The sequence below is a fragment of the Gadus macrocephalus genome, chromosome 8 (genome assembly GCF_031168955.1).
Source record: "Gadus macrocephalus chromosome 8, ASM3116895v1".
NCBI lineage: Eukaryota > Metazoa > Chordata > Actinopteri > Gadiformes > Gadidae > Gadus > Gadus macrocephalus.
The window spans coordinates 4,095,951-4,113,450 of record NC_082389.1 but is presented as its reverse complement, the minus strand read 5'-3'; the positions used below and the strand labels follow the sequence as shown (position 1 = coordinate 4,113,450).

At 48.4% G+C, this 17,500-nt stretch overlaps 4 protein-coding genes across 6 annotated transcripts in view; 1 reads left to right on the top strand and 3 right to left on the bottom strand.

Annotated features, from left to right (window-relative positions):
- proca (protein C (inactivator of coagulation factors Va and VIIIa), a) overlaps positions 1 to 4,299 on the bottom strand; it is an 8,312-nt gene extending 4,013 nt beyond the window's left edge. Inside the window, exons 1-5 of one of the 2 annotated variants that reach the window (XM_060058133.1) lie at positions 4,157 to 4,299; positions 3,338 to 3,520; positions 2,239 to 2,396; positions 1,330 to 1,354; positions 456 to 566 (exon numbers count right to left, since the gene is read on the bottom strand). In XM_060058133.1, coding sequence (XP_059914116.1) covers positions 456 to 566; positions 1,330 to 1,354; positions 2,239 to 2,396; positions 3,338 to 3,407 — 364 coding nt within the window. In that variant the 5' untranslated portion in view covers positions 3,408 to 3,520; positions 4,157 to 4,299. Of the gene's footprint in view, positions 1 to 455; positions 567 to 1,329; positions 1,355 to 2,238; positions 2,397 to 3,337; positions 3,521 to 4,028 lie in introns of both variants that reach the window. The other variant, XM_060058134.1, reaches the window with a different exon arrangement.
- wdr33 (WD repeat domain 33) overlaps positions 1 to 17,500 on the bottom strand; it is a 373,687-nt gene that overhangs the window by 33,933 nt on the left and 322,254 nt on the right. The gene's annotated exons all lie outside the window — the stretch shown is intronic.
- LOC132462544 (NXPE family member 3-like) lies at positions 6,707 to 9,590 on the bottom strand. Its single transcript, XM_060058101.1, has 5 exons — positions 9,385 to 9,590; positions 7,980 to 8,707; positions 7,837 to 7,891; positions 7,541 to 7,751; positions 6,707 to 7,436 (listed from the first exon to the last, which is right to left on the bottom strand). Exons 1-5 carry the CDS (start codon positions 9,535 to 9,537, stop codon positions 6,856 to 6,858), a joined length of 1,728 nt encoding a protein of 575 aa, XP_059914084.1. The 5' UTR covers positions 9,538 to 9,590; the 3' UTR covers positions 6,707 to 6,855.
- LOC132462676 (inner ear-specific collagen-like) overlaps positions 17,469 to 17,500 on the top strand; it is a 5,486-nt gene continuing 5,454 nt past the window's right edge. The window contains exon 1 of the mRNA XM_060058340.1: positions 17,469 to 17,500. This exon is cut by the window's right edge and continues 151 nt beyond it. The gene's annotated coding sequence lies outside the window, so the exon portion shown is untranslated.

Below are 17,500 nucleotides of genomic sequence, written 5' to 3'. Positions count from 1 at the left end.
ACACACACACACACACACACACACACACGCACATACACACACACACACACACACACACACACACACACACACACACACACACACTCAAGCAATTGCACACACACACACACACACACACACACACACACACACACACACACACACACACATAGGTAGTTTAGGTATGAGTTGAAGGAGGGTTAGGTAGTTTAGGTAAGAGTTGAAGGAGGGTTAGGTAGTTTAGGTAAGAGTTGAAGGAGGGTTAGGTAGTTTAGGTAAGAGTTGAAGGAGGGTTAGGTAGTTTAGGTAAGAGTTGAAGGAGTGTTAGGTAGTTTAGGTAAGAGTTGAAGGAGGGTTAGGTAGTTTAGGTAAGAGTTGAAGGAGTGTTAGGTAGTTTAGGTATGAGTTGAGGGATGGTTAGTTCGAAGAAACACAACGTGTTCTACTAACTACGACCGTACTACTAATGGACTCACGCTGGTCGCAGTACTTGCCCTCGTAGCCCGGGTTGCAGTGGCATGCAAACGCCTGGTACAGGTCTACGCAGGAGCCGTTCACACACTGGTTGGGGATACACTGGTTTCCATCTGAACACAAGTCAGGGTCAGCTCACTGCAGGGCCAGCCGGGGCTTCCAATAACAGTGGACCAATTGCAACATGGGCCAATTACAGTGGACCCATTTCAGTGGACCATTTAAAGTGCATCAATTACATTGGACCAATTGCAGCATTGGCCAATTACAGTGAACCAATTACATGGACCCATTGCAGTGGACCCATTTCAGTGGATAAATTACCATGGACCAATTACAGTAGACCAATTACAGTGAACCAATTTCAGTGGACCAATCACGGCATTGGCCAATTGCAACAAGGGCCAATTACAGTGGACCAATTACAGTAGTCCAATTGCAACATTGACCAATTACAGCGTGCCATTAACAGTGGATCAATTACAGTGGCCAATTACAGTCGGACAATTACAGTGGACCAATGACAGCATGGGCCAATTACAGTGGACATATGACAACATGGGCCAATTACAGTGAACCTATCACAATGGACCGATTACAACCATTCCCAGTGAACCAAAGTAAGTCCATGGTGTAAAACCCATTTAGCAGACACTTGGAACCAACGTCAATTGGACGACAGTGAATTCACACTCACTGACACACGCTACAGAATGCCTGGAGGTAGACCCCGGATATAGGGAAACCATTCACCCAAGCGAGCAAGAAACCCGATACATGATCAACACTGAACAATCACTCGACTCATTGGATACACTGATGCAATTATGTATCTGGGGGAAATTTAAAGGGGTACACTTTATATTCTGTTCCTACCTGTGTAAACGGTCCAGAACTCCAACTGAAACACCACAACAGACAGTGACATGAATTCATACGGTCTTTCGTATTATTCGCCATTACCTTACCCTTTATAACCGTGATATAGTCACTTTGTATCAAGAGTTGAGAGCAGCGTTTTCCAATCTCAGAGTAGGGACCCCACTTTCCCCGGCACCCTAATAATGTGAATGGATCATGGAAGATTTCTGACTGATAAGCTATCACGTTAGTTGATGATACATTTGGAAGGCCTCATAAGGTTGTGAGATGATATTTAAACGGAGTGCCTCATGATTCGTAGCCACAAGTGAACGTCTGCTCAAAGCTTAATAAACTACTACTCATCAGTAGTAGTAGAGGGAATTACTCCTAATAATATGACTCCTTCAAAATAGTACTTAGCATTGTGTAGCATGTTATCCTAGCTATGTTTGTTGCATACAGGGAATGGGTTAACCTATTGATTGTTTGTTCTTGGAACTTGGTTCTTTGAACATCCTTACTGATATATTGTTTCTCTTTCTTCTGACAAATCCACTTAGGTCGCTTTGGATAAAAGCGTCTACTAAATGCCCTCAATGCAAAAGTAATCACTGAGTAAATCCCTTCATGAACTAATACTAATCACTTTATGAACCACTACTAATCACTAAATGAACTACTACTAATCACACAATGAACTACTGCTAATCACTTAATGAACGACTGCTAATCACGTAATGAACCACTACTAATCACAGAGAGGGAAGTATTCCTTACGTACATTGCTTATCACACAGAACTTGTGCACCACACATAACAGGGAGCTGTGTTGGGACAGTGACCCCAGGGGGTATACCACCCCGTCGGGGGTACCACCCAGCAGGGGGTACCCCCCCTTAGGGGGTACCATGCCGGCCTCACCGTGGCCTCCTTGGTCCCGAAGATCTCCCGGGCCTCCTCGAAGTCACAGCGCTCCTCAATGCACTCCCGCTCCTTATTGGCCGGCTTCAGCTCCTCCAGCCAGCTGTTGGCCCGCTTGGACCGCAGAACCGTGTGGGCTTTAGGGCCACTGGAGAACACTGAGAGAACCACACGGAACCATGTAGACAACATGCAGAGCCACACGTACAGGAACATACAGGAACATGGAGAACCACACATAGAGAAACATACAGGAACATGAAGTAGCATGAATACAGAACTATACATGCAGAGCCACACGTATAGAACCATACAGAAACGAAGAACCACCCACACAGAACCACACATGCAGAACCATACATACAGGAACATGCAGAACCACACATGCAGATCCACACATACAAAACCACATAAGAATCATAGATACCGGAACATACAGAACCATACATACAGGAACATGAGAACCACACAAGCAGAACCTATACAAAATATCCAGTCTGGGTAGAAGAGCTATGATAGAACAGGATGGTGCCGCGATGGATCCACCTCTCGACAAATCGAAGGAAAAGGCTTTGTCTCCACAGTCTGGCTCCTTCAAGACGGACCACTTGAAAAGGCTCTCACATAGCTTCATAGCATAATTGCCTATTTCATAATGATATCTAAACTAACTTCACTCTCCTAAGGCTGCTGATTCACTGTGCCTCATTGGCTGTATCCTATGCCAATCAGAGTGCTTTCTACATTGCATGATCACTATCTGCCTAGGTCATCCGTTTCACTTGGGCACATAGGGGGTCATAAATATACGGCCTGTTAAGCCCTTTGATGATTAAGGGCTAGAAAAATAAAATTGAATTGAATTGCATTAATCTAAAGTCTGCCGTGTGAGATGAGTGTATGACGGAAGAACGCGTTCAGAGCAGAACCAAGAGCGCTAAGGGGTTCAGTGTGAGGGGTTCAGTGTGAGAGCAGGAGGAGGAGGAGGAGGAGGAGGTGGAGGAGAGGGAGGAGGAGAGGAAGGAGAAGGAGGAAGAGGAGGAGGAGGTGGAGCCAGGAGGAGGAGGAGGAGAAGGTCAGAGGAGCCGGCGGATCCTACCTGACATGCAGACCGCGTATGTGGAGCAGAGCGCTATGGCCACTGACACACAGAGGAGGAGTCTGGCCATGACATCAATCACCAGCTAGCCAATAGGACGCGGAGACGAGGAGAGTGTCCGCCAATGGAGATCTCTGCAGTGTTGCCCTTCTGCGTTTATTTTTACTCACGGTTGACTGTCAGCTGTGGATGGAATAGGCATTCCATCCGCATTTTAATGACATTTGAATCGTGGGAGTACATCTAAATGAACATTTGAATCGTGGTAGTACATCTAAGTGAAAATTCGAAGGGTGTTAGTACATCTAAGTGCAAAGTTGAATCGTGTTTGCAAATAAGTACTGAACCAATAAGTACGGAACGTATTTTTGATGACCAGATTCAAAATGAGTATCGAAGACCCAACTCGGATCTGATGCATTTAAATGTGAACGTGTGGTCATCAATAAATATATTGATTGCAGTATGGAGTATTTGAGTATGTAACATGAGACACAGACCAGGTACAAGGTACAAGGAAATCAGGTCAACGATAACGAAACAATCAAACTAAATCACATCCAAGACAAGGTTAATTTTGACATCTTGTTATCGGCGAAAACCCAAACGTGAGACAGAGCTGGCCCTCTCGGGCATGACAGAGCTGGCCCTCTCAGGGAGCCTTAACACACAGCAAGTCTACGCTACTGACCTTTGACCCTCAAGTGGCCCACCGCGGGGCTAGTGCTAGTGCTAATGCTAGGGCTAGGTCTGGGTCCTAGGTCCTGGAGACAGAAGAAGAGCTCAGACCACAGGAGGAAGGGTCTTAAGACAACTTACGTGTGCTGGTGGCGTCCTGGTATCAGACTGCTGGTGTTTAGACTGTTGTTAATCACTAACCCGCCCAATGTTTACTGAGAGTCCACAGTCTGTGTGTTCCCCACACACACACACCCCTCAGCCCCATGGAGCCCACCAGCACTGCACACACACACACACACACACACGCGCACGCACGCACGCATGCACACACACCCAAACACACACACACACACACACACACACACACACACACACACACACACACACACACACACACACACACACACACACACACACACACACACACACACACACACACACACACACACACACACACACACACACACACACACACACACACACACACACACACACACACACACACACACACACACACACACACACACACACACACACACACACACACACACACACACACACACCCGAATACACACCGTGGCAACCCGGCGCCGACACAGCGGCCCTGGAAGCCCAGGGGGCAGGTGATACAGGCGGTCTACCGCCCTCTTCCCCCAGAGGGCGCCAGGGACCGCATTGGCGCGGCCGCACTCAACGCAAAGGGGGAAACACCGGTGATGAGGAGGGCGATCAGACGCAGGTGAGCGGTATGAAAAGGGAAGCGGCGACTGTCTCCTCATTTTTCCTTGTAATTTTTCAAAAGTTTGGATTCCTACAAAAACTGATTATCAGTGATGAAATAAAAAGCTGCATATATCATACCATTTTAACTACAAGATTCGGCTTGAGATCATTTTCTGGCAGAAAATTTTACATTTTAAAGCATATAAAACTTTTCAGTATCATCATTTTCAGGCAGGAGGAAAATGACTCCAATGTGTCATATTTTCGCTTTAAAATAGCTGATAAAAGAGACAGGATTTGTTCTTATCTACCCCATATAGCCCACATGAATGTTATAGTGTCAGTTTGGAGCAGAAATATCATTTTAACTACAAGATTCGGCTTCAGATCATTTTCTGGCAGGAGGGAAACGACTGAAATGTCTTATATTTGCCCATGTAAAGGTGTTTCAGCTGGTAATAGACACAGGATGGGATATAATGTGATACTTATGAATGCTATCAACTCATTTTAAGGCATATAAAACATTTCAGTACCAAGAGAGGGCTTGAGATTATTTTCTGGCAGGCGGAAAACGACTCCAATGTTTCATATTTTCGCTTTAAAACGTATTACAGCTGATAAAAGAGACTGGATTTGTTCTTATCTACCCCGCATAGCCCACATGAATGTTATAGTGTCAGTTTGAACCCTAATCTATTTAATGTGATAGGAGGACCTACTCATGAATGTTATCAATTCATTTTGAGAAGAAAAAAACTTCTTCTTGAAAAATCTGTAAACTGGGAAAATAATGCATAGTAAGAAAATACATGTTTTATTGAATGAAAAAGACACACAGAAATAATTTCGATAACAGTGGTTTAAAAACATAAAGAAGGATAGGCCTAATTGACTCACGGACAATAGTCCTGTAGTGCTATTGACTAGTATGACTGATCAGACTTTGCTGCCGCACACACGTTTCGAGGCGATAAAGCCTAGTAACAGGCTGTGCGCGCTCCCGCGGCTGAAATCACTTTCTGGCAGCTGATCACTTTTTGGCACCCGGCCCTGACCAATTTGGCGCCCTATAGGCAAGATTTTTGCTGGCGCCCCCTACCCCTTTGGATCGCACAGTAATTCCACTACCAAAATACTGCAAAGAAATGCATGATTTTTGCTAAAGGCATTCATAAGCAAAATAATAGATAGGAGTTCAGTTCAGATTCAAATTATTGGAAATACAATTAAATGTTGTATGGTCTATATCGTTTGGTTCTAACCAGAGATTAAACAAGCACTCAAGTGAAGTGTAAAAAGAATACAATAATATATTATTATATGAAAGACATGGGAAATGTAAGATATGCAAACCACAAACCATCATCCAAAATCAGCTTGTAAATATACACTGCTCCAACAATGGTTACTACAATGCATTGGACAATTTAAGGATATTACCCCCATTTTACTGTGGGTTACAAACTGTTATGGACCTATGTACATAGCTGACATGTTTTGATTTTCATTGAAGTGTGGGGGTTTGGATTGAGCAGCGGACCAGCTATGTTAAGAGCTGCCGTTCCTTTTCTTTTTTAAAACAAACACTGCATGACTAGCTAACTCTGGTTAAGTTGTTGACACGTTGCTTGGCAACGCGCTACGCCCTGACAACTGCTGCCGGACTATTTGTATTTACTAAATAATAAAACCACATTTAAAATCACATATTGCTTCGATAAGTGAATAAATTAAATCAATAGCCATATATTAAGCGGAGTTATGTATAGGGAACAGTTCACTCCAGAGAATTAAAGATAGAAAGGTGACTGAGAGCCCGACAAAGTGACCAGTTGGCTATATAGCCAGCCAGGCCTACATTAAAGATAAACAAATTAAAGTTACTGTATTGCTGTCTTTTCCCGTTTTTCCTCCTCTTCTTTCTTTCTTTTCCTCCCCTTTTTTTTTTTTTTTTTCTGATTTACAATCAGTTTGTCAGCTGGGGGGCCAAACCGTAATGGCTAGGGTGTCGATAGATACTGGGTTCGATCTCCAAAGTCCTGAGACTACCTCCAGGCATCCTTTAGCAAGGTGCTTAACGCCAACCTGCTCCCCAATCACATGAATCTGAATCAACTTCTCCCCCCCCCCTTCTTTGTTTTCCATTCGCTCTTCTTCTTGTCAGGGCACACATGAGACAGGATGAGATTCACCATGTTCTTGATTATCTGCGGGGGCGGGTGGATGTTGTGGGGGCTATTATGGGCTAAGGTCATCTCCCAGGCATCCACAAACACAACACCCAGGCCCTTGAACATGGTCCTGAGAACCGTGTCGATCTGCAGCGAGTACCAGTCGCTGCTGTGCTTGCTTGTCGTCTGGTCCATGGCCACAAAGTTGGCCGAGCGGATTATCACGAGGGTTCCGGGGCCCCGGTCCAGGAGCCGTACTAGCGCCTGGCGGATGTGCCGCATGCAGCGAATGTAGACCTCAATGGGGAAAGATGTGAAGTGGGCCCAGATGCTGAAGACCACCACGGTGTCGGGGCCTCCGGCCAGGCCGTCCAGCTCATCGGCGACGTAGCGTAGCTCGCTGGTGCTGACAGGGAGGATTCTGATGGGCGGACCGTGGCAGCGGTAGTTCATCAGGATGTTGTTTTTAAAGTCCAACGCCATCAAGGGGCCCACGTTCTTTGAACGGTGCAGGTTGAAATCTGATTTGAAGGAATGACCGAAAGAACGCGCACATTGGAAATGAACAATGGGAAATGAATAAGGGTCAGAGCATCGTGCACACAGAGATAAAGTCGGTGCTCACCTGGTATGAAAGCGCTGAGGTACTCAAACCACTGCCTCATCGTGGAGTCTCCGTACATATGGATCACCTTGCCAGTAAGGCACTGCGTGATGGACGAGGAGTCGTTAAACTGGCGAACAGAAGTTCCACAGAGGGGCCTCCAAGTGCCTTGGTAGTAATAGCCAGAAGGGGTGCACTTGTCCGGCTCTGCTTTGATGGTGCTGCTTTCTAACTCTGTTTCATCTGGGATATGAGTATGACAAGACATTTCAAAAGAAGAAACACACAAAACTGGGCACCACCACCACATGAGCAACCTCCTCCATAAGATCTGGTCCTGACGTAGGGATGATAACTTTGATGTTTATACGGCTGCGGGCAAAAAAACAAAGAAAGATAAAACAAATTTTTCCAATGTTATAAATGACATGAACTAGAAAAGCATCATAAAGTGCCAGACCTCTGAAATAGCAGCGCTTCTTGGTTGGTGAAGAGGGGATTCTCGTAGCCCCCCATGGCGTGGTTGATCCTGGTGTCACAGCTCAGCAGCTCAGGCTTCAAGCAGTACCAGGGCTCCCCCGTGTGGAGGTTTGTGTAGTTGCACATGGTTTGCTGCGGGTAGTTGGGTGGCAGCTCGCCCGAGCGGAACAGACTCTTGAAGAAGACCCGGTTGGGCCGCTCCTCGCGGAGCCGCTGCAGCACGGCCACAGCCTCGCTGGAGTGCACCATGGTGATCTGCACCTGGGCCGGACCCCCCCACAGCAGGGGGAACAGTGCCGAGTAGGAGCCGTTGAGGTGATCCACAACCTTGCCCGCCACCCCGGCCCCCATCACCGGGGAGTGCAGCCGGGCCACCAGGAAGTCCCCGCCGTGGCGCTTGGGACTGCCCTGGAAGTCGTGCATGTGGACCAGGGCCTCCAGCTGGTCCCCAACATGCCACTCCTTCTGGCCCTTTGAGGGCAGGACGGTGAGCAGGCTGTGCACGGGGTCGCTGGTCTGGTTAAGGGGCACAGGGGCGGGGCGGGCGGGGAGCTTGGGCCAGGCGATGGCTTTGAGGAGGTGGCGATCCTCCAGGGCTTCGTCGGGGGTGGGCTCCAGGCCCAGGTGGCTGCAGAAGGTGTGGGTTTGGTACGGAGGGGCGGGCCTCATCTGGGCGAAGGCTGCGCGGTTGCTGTTCTGCCAGCCCAGCTTCTGAGGAGGACAAGTAGAGAAGTTTGGTTTAATGTGAAGGTGACCATGTCCTTGAGCAGTTGTCTTGAAAACTAGTCAGTGTTTGCCTTCATGTTGCTGTGGACGGGCAGGTCGAGACCTCTGTTTGCCGAGCCGGTCCGAACCTTTACAGAGGTGCGGACACATGACAAATCGGTGTATTGCCATGCGTGAGGGCCTGGATTACACATTTTGGTTCGTACTGCTTGCATAGTTTGCACATACCGTAAAATACATATATATAATGATCATCCGCGTCATTCCTTACTTTTCAGCTGTGATAGCCAGCGTTTGGGGAGGTTTGGGGAGGTTTATGGTGCATACTGGTTGATATCACTGAGATGGGTGCTACACAAAAGAGGAGGTGTGATGTCCCCCAAAAAACACTATCTTTCATTTTTTATAGTGCAATAAAAAGAAATACGTGCTATTATTAAGGTGTATAAATATAATAAAGGATCACAAATAGTATATTTTGTTCTAGGCCCACTAAGTAACTCAGGAATTAAACAAAATGTTACTTTTTCTCTCACACACACACACACACACACACACACACACACACACACACACACACACACACACACACACACACACACACACACACACACACACACACACACACACACACACACACACACAATGACCGATGCAACACTAACCAGAGTGAGAATGTTGCGCAGCAGGAACATGAGACCAGAGGTTGCGAGGAGGAGGAAGATTAGAGCACATTTGGCGCGATATCGACACATTATGATCCCCTTCAGGCCCCCGTGGTTAACTAACGCTTCCTGTTCCGTTTTCAACATTGCGGCAGTGGTAGTCCGGGGGTTTGCTAACACTAAAACAATAGAGAGAGTAGAGGCGGATTAAAACATAACTTTCATAGATTATGTTTTAGAGTGTACGTACATCTGACCACTAGAGGGCAGTAGTGCCGTTGATTTGTACAGTAATCCACCCTTGTCTATAGGCTACTGAGGAGTAGGCAGTTAATGTATAACAGAATACGGTGTGACACGGTTTGTCTTGTCGACTTGTCACCCACGTGTGTTGGCGGGTCAAAAATAAGAATGTTAGAGTTCTGAAAGCCTTAACTCTGCTATATTTTGTTTTTTTATGTAAAATACAAAAAATTGGAATGGGCCTGTGACCTGTCTAGGCCAAACTGCCAAACACACACACACACACACACACACACACACACACACACACACACACACACACACACACACACACACACACACACACACACACACACACACACACACACACACACACACACAATGACTGAGCATTAACCTCCAGACTAAGAATAATAATATGATTGGGCTGGGCCACCCCTACGGCCACCCAATAAAAACATAAGAAATATAGATTGATCAAATTCTGTGTGGGTAACTTGAAAATGTCAAATGCTGTTGATTCACATGCATCAGATAAATAGTATAGTATAGTAAAAAAAATAGTAAGCAAAGCTTGAGCAAATTCTGGAATAAGTGCACAATGATCAGTGGCTCACTAAAAATAACATAACAAATAAGGTGATTTTGTAGCGATAGATAGGTCGGGGTCTGTCTGTTGAGCCTTCATAAAAGCATGTTCTCAGGGGCAAAAGTGTACAAACGGCACTCCATAGAAGTATGCATTTCACTGTAAAGGACTTACTGTCATGGTCTGTCTGTTTCCTTGTCTTGTTTTGGTGTGTTTCCTGTTTTACTTTAGTATCTCTGTCTTGTTTCTCCCCAATGTCAAGTTTCCCTCCTGCGTTCCAGCTGTTACTCGTTGCGTGCCCTGTGTTTAGTATTTAAGCCCTTGTCTTTCCTTTGTTCCTTGTCGGATCATTGTAGTTCGTGGTGAGTTGTGTCCTGTGTGTTAGCTGTGTTAGGTTTTCCCTGTGTTCCTTGCCTTTTGCGTCAATAAAATTATCCTTTAACCGAACTGTCTGCTATTAGGTCCTACCTGCCTGCCTGTCCCACCTTCTAAACCTTCCAGAAGGGGCGCGCCCTCTACCTTCCCTTCCAGAGGGGTCCCGCCTTCCAAATAGTGGTGGATTTAATGATTTGTTTCCGTGACCCAGTTCGCGTGATTCAGTTCGCCAAGAGGAGTCGTTCGCGAATCGTTCGTTCGTTTCGTTCGTTCAGTCGAGTTTCCGGTAGCACTAACTCCACTGGGTCTGACTGACTCAGGTGAGAACCGTGCAATGGCGTGCATTCCATGATGCGATTTACCGCTGCCTGAAACCAGGCTGAACGAACAAACGACTCCTCCCAGCTCAGTCGAGTTTCCGGTGAATCGATTCACCGGGAACTCGAATGAACTGGGAGGAGTCGTTCGCGAATCAGCCTAGTTTCCGGTAGCGTTGAATCGCATCATGGCATGCACGCCATTGCACGGTTCTCACCTGAGTCAGTCAGACTCAGAGGAGTTAGTGCTACCGGAAACTCGTTCAGTCGAGTTTCCGGTGAATCGAATGGTGAACGAGACGAACGAGAGAAACGAACCGGTTCGGTTCGGTCCGTCCTAAAGACTCGTTCATTCGAACCGGTTCGCGAACGACCGAGCCAACACTACTTCCAAACCTTCCAGAACCTTCCAGAAGGGGGCCGCCCTCTACCTCGTCTTCGTCTTTGCCGCTGCAGGCCTCTGCTTGCCCCCTAGGCCGTCCGCCTGAAGCTCCCTGCCATGCCCTGGGGCATTTTTTCTGGCCACCCGGCACCCGCCTGACATCCCTCCGTTCTGCCCCACTCCAGCTCCCTGGCCAGCCGGTCACCCCGTGCTCCCGCCCCAGTCCATATTTTTTTGTTGTTCCCTGCGGTAGCTTACATTCAGCTCACCAGTTTCCCTCCCGGCGATGGCAGCATATTCGGCTATTGAGAAGCTGCCCGTCATTGGTGGTTTGTGCCGGGGCGGCTGCCGACACACAGACTCATGCGATGTGCGAACAAAATCGCAAATTGGATACCGTTCTGGTGAAGTTGGACCGGGCTTAAACGGGCCATCGAATTTCGGCCAATTCGGCTTTTTGGATTCTGGGGTTGGATCACTACAGAGAGTGTCAGAGAGACTTTAAGGTTGGCGAAAAATCGCAGAGTCGGCCTGACCCAAAGCAATCGTTATCTTTATTCGGCTCCCCTACTTCGGCCTTGGAAGGCTGATATCTCACCTCTCCCCTGGTTGTTATGCAGACAGATGCCCTGCCACCCCTCCCCCCATCCTCCACCTCCCTTGAACTTGGTCTCTGGTTCGGAACTCTTCGTGGTCGTCTCCACGGCGACGGCCGTGTCCTCGTCACCATCATCAGACGGGAGAGACACTGTTGAGTCTGGGTGGAGATGGAGTCCCTGGGCTCACACACACACACACACACACACACACACACACACACACACACACACTCCCTGGACTCGCCGCCTTCTGGACTCCTCCCCCTCCCCGTCCCTCGTTGCAGTACAGTACGCCGTGTGTGATGCGATGCGCCCGCTGGCTGCGTCCTCCTCCCGGGGTCTGAGCTGTGACACCTCCCCTCCCCGGTACCCTCCCACATGTGTTTGTGATGTTTTTGATATGTTGCTTATGTGTTGAGGTGTTTTTTTTGCTAATCCCTACACTGTGCCCCCCTTAAAGGAGCATAGTTTGGGGTATTGACTTTTTTTTCCCTCGTTACCCTCTTGTTTAGCTTTTTATTTTTCCTTTTCTAAAGAGGGCAGCATGTTTCTTATCAAACAAGCGCCTGACAGTCTCTCCGTCCTGTCTCCCCACACTGTCTTTTATGTTTCTTGGACGGAATGTAACTGGTAATTTCGTTGCTCTGTAACATGTGCAATGACAATAAAAGTTATCTATCTATCTATCTATCTATCTATCTATCTGTCTGTCTGTCTGTCTGTCTGTCTGTCTGTCTGTCTGTCTGTCTGTCTGTCTGTCTGTCTGTCTGTCTGTCTGTCTGTCTGTCTGTCTGTCTGTCTGTCTGTCTGTCTGTCTGTCTGTCTGTCTGTCTGTCTGTCTGTCTGTCTGTCTGTCTGTCTGTCTGTCTGTCTGTCTGTCTGTCTGTCTGTCTGTCTGTCTGTCTGTCTGTCTGTCTGTCTGTCTGTCTGTCTGTCTGTCTGTCTGTCTGTCTGTCTGTCTGTCTGTCTGTCTGTCTGTCTGTCTGTCTGTCTGTCTGTCTGTCTGTCTGTCTGTCTGTCTGTCTGTCTGTCTGTCTGTCTGTCTGTCTGTCTGTCTGTCTGTCTGTCTGTCTGTCTGTCTGTCTGTCTGTCTGTCTGTCTGTCTGTCTGTCTGTCTGTCTGTCTGTCTGTCTGTCTGTCTGTCTGTCTGTCTGTCTGTCTGTCTGTCTGTCTGTCTGTCTGTCTGTCTGTCTGTCTGTCTGTCTGTCTGTCTGTCTGTCTGTCTGTCTGTCTGTCTGTCTGTCTGTCTGTCTGTCTGTCTGTCTGTCTGTCTGTCTGTCTGTCTGTCTGTCTGTCTGTCTGTCTGTCTGTCTGTCTGTCTGTCTGTCTGTCTGTCTGTCTGTCTGTCTGTCTGTCTGTCTGTCTGTCTGTCTGTCTGTCTGTCTGTCTGTCTGTCTGTCTGTCTGTCTGTCTGTCTGTCTGTCTGTCTGTCTGTCTGTCTGTCTGTCTGTCTGTCTGTCTGTCTGTCTGTCTGTCTGTCTGTCTGTCTGTCTGTCTGTCTGTCTGTCTGTCTGTCTGTCTGTCTGTCTGTCTGTCTGTCTGTCTGTCTGTCTGTCTGTCTGTCTGTCTGTCTGTCTGTCTGTCTGTCTGTCTGTCTGTCTGTCTGTCTGTCTGTCTGTCTGTCTGTCTGTCTGTCTGTCTGTCTGTCTGTCTGTCTGTCTGTCTGTCTGTCTGTCTGTCTGTCTGTCTGTCTGTCTGTCTGTCTGTCTGTCTGTCTGTCTGTCTGTCTGTCTGTCTGTCTGTCTGTCTGTCTGTCTGTCTGTCTGTCTGTCTGTCTGTCTGTCTGTCTGTCTGTCTGTCTGTCTGTCTGTCTGTCTGTCTGTCTGTCTGTCTGTCTGTCTGTCTGTCTGTCTGTCTGTCTGTCTGTCTGTCTGTCTGTCTGTCTGTCTGTCTGTCTGTCTGTCTGTCTGTCTGTCTGTCTGTCTGTCTGTCTGTCTGTCTGTCTGTCTGTCTGTCTGTCTGTCTGTCTGTCTGTCTGTCTGTCTGTCTGTCTGTCTGTCTGTCTGTCTGTCTGTCTGTCTGTCTGTCTGTCTGTCTGTCTGTCTGTCTGTCTGTCTGTCTGTCTGTCTGTCTGTCTGTCTGTCTGTCTGTCTGTCTGTCTGTCTGTCTGTCTGTCTGTCTGTCTGTCTGTCTGTCTGTCTGTCTGTCTGTCTGTCTGTCTGTCTGTCTGTCTGTCTGTCTGTCTGTCTGTCTGTCTGTCTGTCTGTCTGTCTGTCTGTCTGTCTGTCTGTCTGTCTGTCTGTCTGTCTGTCTGTCTGTCTGTCTGTCTGTCTGTCTGTCTGTCTGTCTGTCTGTCTGTCTGTCTGTCTGTCTGTCTGTCTGTCTGTCTGTCTGTCTGTCTGTCTGTCTGTCTGTCTGTCTGTCTGTCTGTCTGTCTGTCTGTCTGTCTGTCTGTCTGTCTGTCTGTCTGTCTGTCTGTCTGTCTGTCTGTCTGTCTGTCTGTCTGTCTGTCTGTCTGTCTGTCTGTCTGTCTGTCTGTCTGTCTGTCTGTCTGTCTGTCTGTCTGTCTGTCTGTCTGTCTGTCTGTCTGTCTGTCTGTCTGTCTGTCTGTCTGTCTGTCTGTCTGTCTGTCTGTCTGTCTGTCTGTCTGTCTGTCTGTCTGTCTGTCTGTCTGTCTGTCTGTCTGTCTGTCTGTCTGTCTGTCTGTCTGTCTGTCTGTCTGTCTGTCTGTCTGTCTGTCTGTCTGTCTGTCTGTCTGTCTGTCTGTCTGTCTGTCTGTCTGTCTGTCTGTCTGTCTGTCTGTCTGTCTGTCTGTCTGTCTGTCTGTCTGTCTGTCTGTCTGTCTGTCTGTCTGTCTGTCTGTCTGTCTGTCTGTCTATCTATCTATCTATCTATCTATCTATCTATCTAACTAGCAGCGGCAACGGTAAAACATTTAATTAGTTCAAATTACCCAAATTAGGCCTACTATAATTCAAGTAAGTAAACTGCCTCACATTATTTCTCCCAAACAGCCATATACTTGCTCAGTAGGTCGTAACTACACCATCCCCCTGATTTTATGCGAACTTTGAAGTATCGAATCAGTAAACGGTGATGGAAACACCAAAATTCGCATAAAAATCCTCTAATTCGCAAAAAAGTTTATCCGCTCACTTGAGGTGGTTTTTGAGAAATGCGAAAGAGAGAAAATTCGCAAAATGGGAGATGGAAACACACTTTTCGAAACAGCTGTGACGTAGCGAACTTTGAACACACAGGACTGACAGTCTTTCCGGTTTCCGCATAACGACCGGCCATAGCAACCCTGCCGACATCAACGTGTAACGTCATCACCCTATTGTGCTCTCCCCTACGTAAGGCACTCGACGTCGTCCTCGTATTTCCCTCGCTACCGCTGTGTACATTGTAATTTCTCTATTTCTTCGTCTACGGATTGAAGTTAAAATAGCCAATGATAATTTCCCTGAAAGAACAGTTATATGTATATATATATGGGTGCAGATACACACAGGGCCGACGGACTGCGGGGGACGGACGGACGGACAGACGGACGGACGGACGGACGGACGGACGGACGGACGGACGGACGGACGGACGGACGGACGGGCGGACGGACGGACGGACGGACAGACAGACAGACAGACAGACAGACAGACAGACAGACAGACAGACAGACAGACACCAAAGCACAAAAAACACACACAAACACAAAGCACATATACATAAATGCAAACACACACACACAAACTCACCCACAAAACATATTCAGCGGGAACAAAGCAGATCTGACGAATGCGCAGGTGTGAGTCCCAGGTGAGCGGAAACCGGGGCAGGTATTAAGGTGAGCCATTGTCTGCGTGCGATGCTGCTTTGTGTCAAGGCCTCGTACCCCGGGCTCGGATTGCCTTTGTGACCCACTCATGTTTAGGCTTCTCCACAGAAACGGGCCGGATAATGGTCCCCCTCTCCGGTTACGGGCGCTCTCCAGCGAGGAGGCACCGCACCCTGCTACTGGGGATGCACACAGCAGGGGTCGCCCAGGCAGACAACACAGGGGGTCAGGGAACCAATGCTTCTTGGCTCAGCCTGCGGTTCCTCTTCCATTCTTCGGCGGGTTCCCAGAAACCTCTGCCCGGTTCGTTTTTTTTCTTTGCCTTTCTTTGTATGTTTTTTTTTTCCATTGCGAGAGGTCGTTGTTTTGTTTTCTGGTTGTGAGGATCTCCTCAACTTTACCTCGACCCGTCGCGTCGGGTTCACAGTCGCGGTGAAGTGGCCATGGATTCCGCGCACCGCCAGGGAGAGGCATCGTCGCCGATTGGGCCGTAATGACGCCATGCGATCTTCTCCTAAACGGCAGGTGGCACCGGACACGGAGACCCGAACCCACAAACTCATCCCCTAGCTCTTCAGAACCGCTAACTGCTAACCCTGCTGCTAACCCTAACTGCTCACCCTAACCGCTTACCCCTGTCCCCCTAAACACAGTCATCCCCTAGCTCTCCAGAACCGCTTACCGCTAACCCTTACTGTAACCCCTTACTAAACCCCTTAATCGTACCACAGCTCTACCCTTACCCCTGCCCCTTCCCTCAAACCCAAGGCACTGAATCATACCCTTCACCCAAATCATAGCATCCCTGAGCAAGACACCTCATCCTAACTGCTCCCGACGGCGCCGCCGTCGGTGTGTGAATGTGCGCATGAACGGGTGAATGTTTATAAAGCGTAAAGCGCTTTGGGTGGCCACTGGTTAGAAGAACGCCGTATGAACGCAGACCATTTCCACCCCTCCGCTGAGAGACGCCATCGAGTTGGAGCTGGTCTCCTGCCGCCTGGTGGGCTCCTGTCCTCCAGCAGGAATTAGGGCAGGGACATGTGCTAGATTGTCTTACCTGTGAAGAGCTCCAGCGCCAACATGGCCCAACAATGGGAGGAAGGCGGCGACGGGGAGGGGAGGCAGAAAGGGTGATGGGAGGATTAGAGATGAGACGGAACCCGAGCGGAGTAGAAAGTGAGGGAGGAATGTGAGCGCAGACAGAGGTGTGTGACGGGGGCATTTAAGAACATCTTTACGTCTTATTGCACCGGCTGCTGTTAATAATCACGCGCATTAAACGGAGAGGGATGATTCTCTATCAAACAACGGCTTCCAATTGGTCCTACGGATGAAATGAACCCCTGTCTCTCTTCCCTTCCATATCTCTGCTTGTGTCTCTCGGTTACGTAAACCGAGGGAGTCAAGCAGAGATGTAGAAAGGGTTCAATCAACTCTCTCTTCCTTTCAATAGCTCTGCTTTGCCCCCCATCCCCCAAAACCAAACCAAGCATCACAAACCGAAACCCCAACTTCCCCTTCTCAGCCTGGGGCCCGCTGCATCGGAGCTGGGACCACCTTGGGTCCCCGCCAGCTGGCTCAGGGGCAGCGGAGACTCTGGAGGGGTGGCTGTTATTGAGACCTGAGGTTTGTTGTGGTTTTAACGCCCAGTGGCAGGACAGCCTTGTTCTCAGAGAATGAAGGGGGGGTATGAAAGAGAGACGGGTGGAAGGACAGACACGGCCAGAGAAAGACAGCCTCTTCTCTTCTTTTCTTTTCTTTTTTTTTATCTGATCAATGCCGGTTATCCCTTAACGAGGTCACCGCGGCGCTCCCCTCCCATCCTCC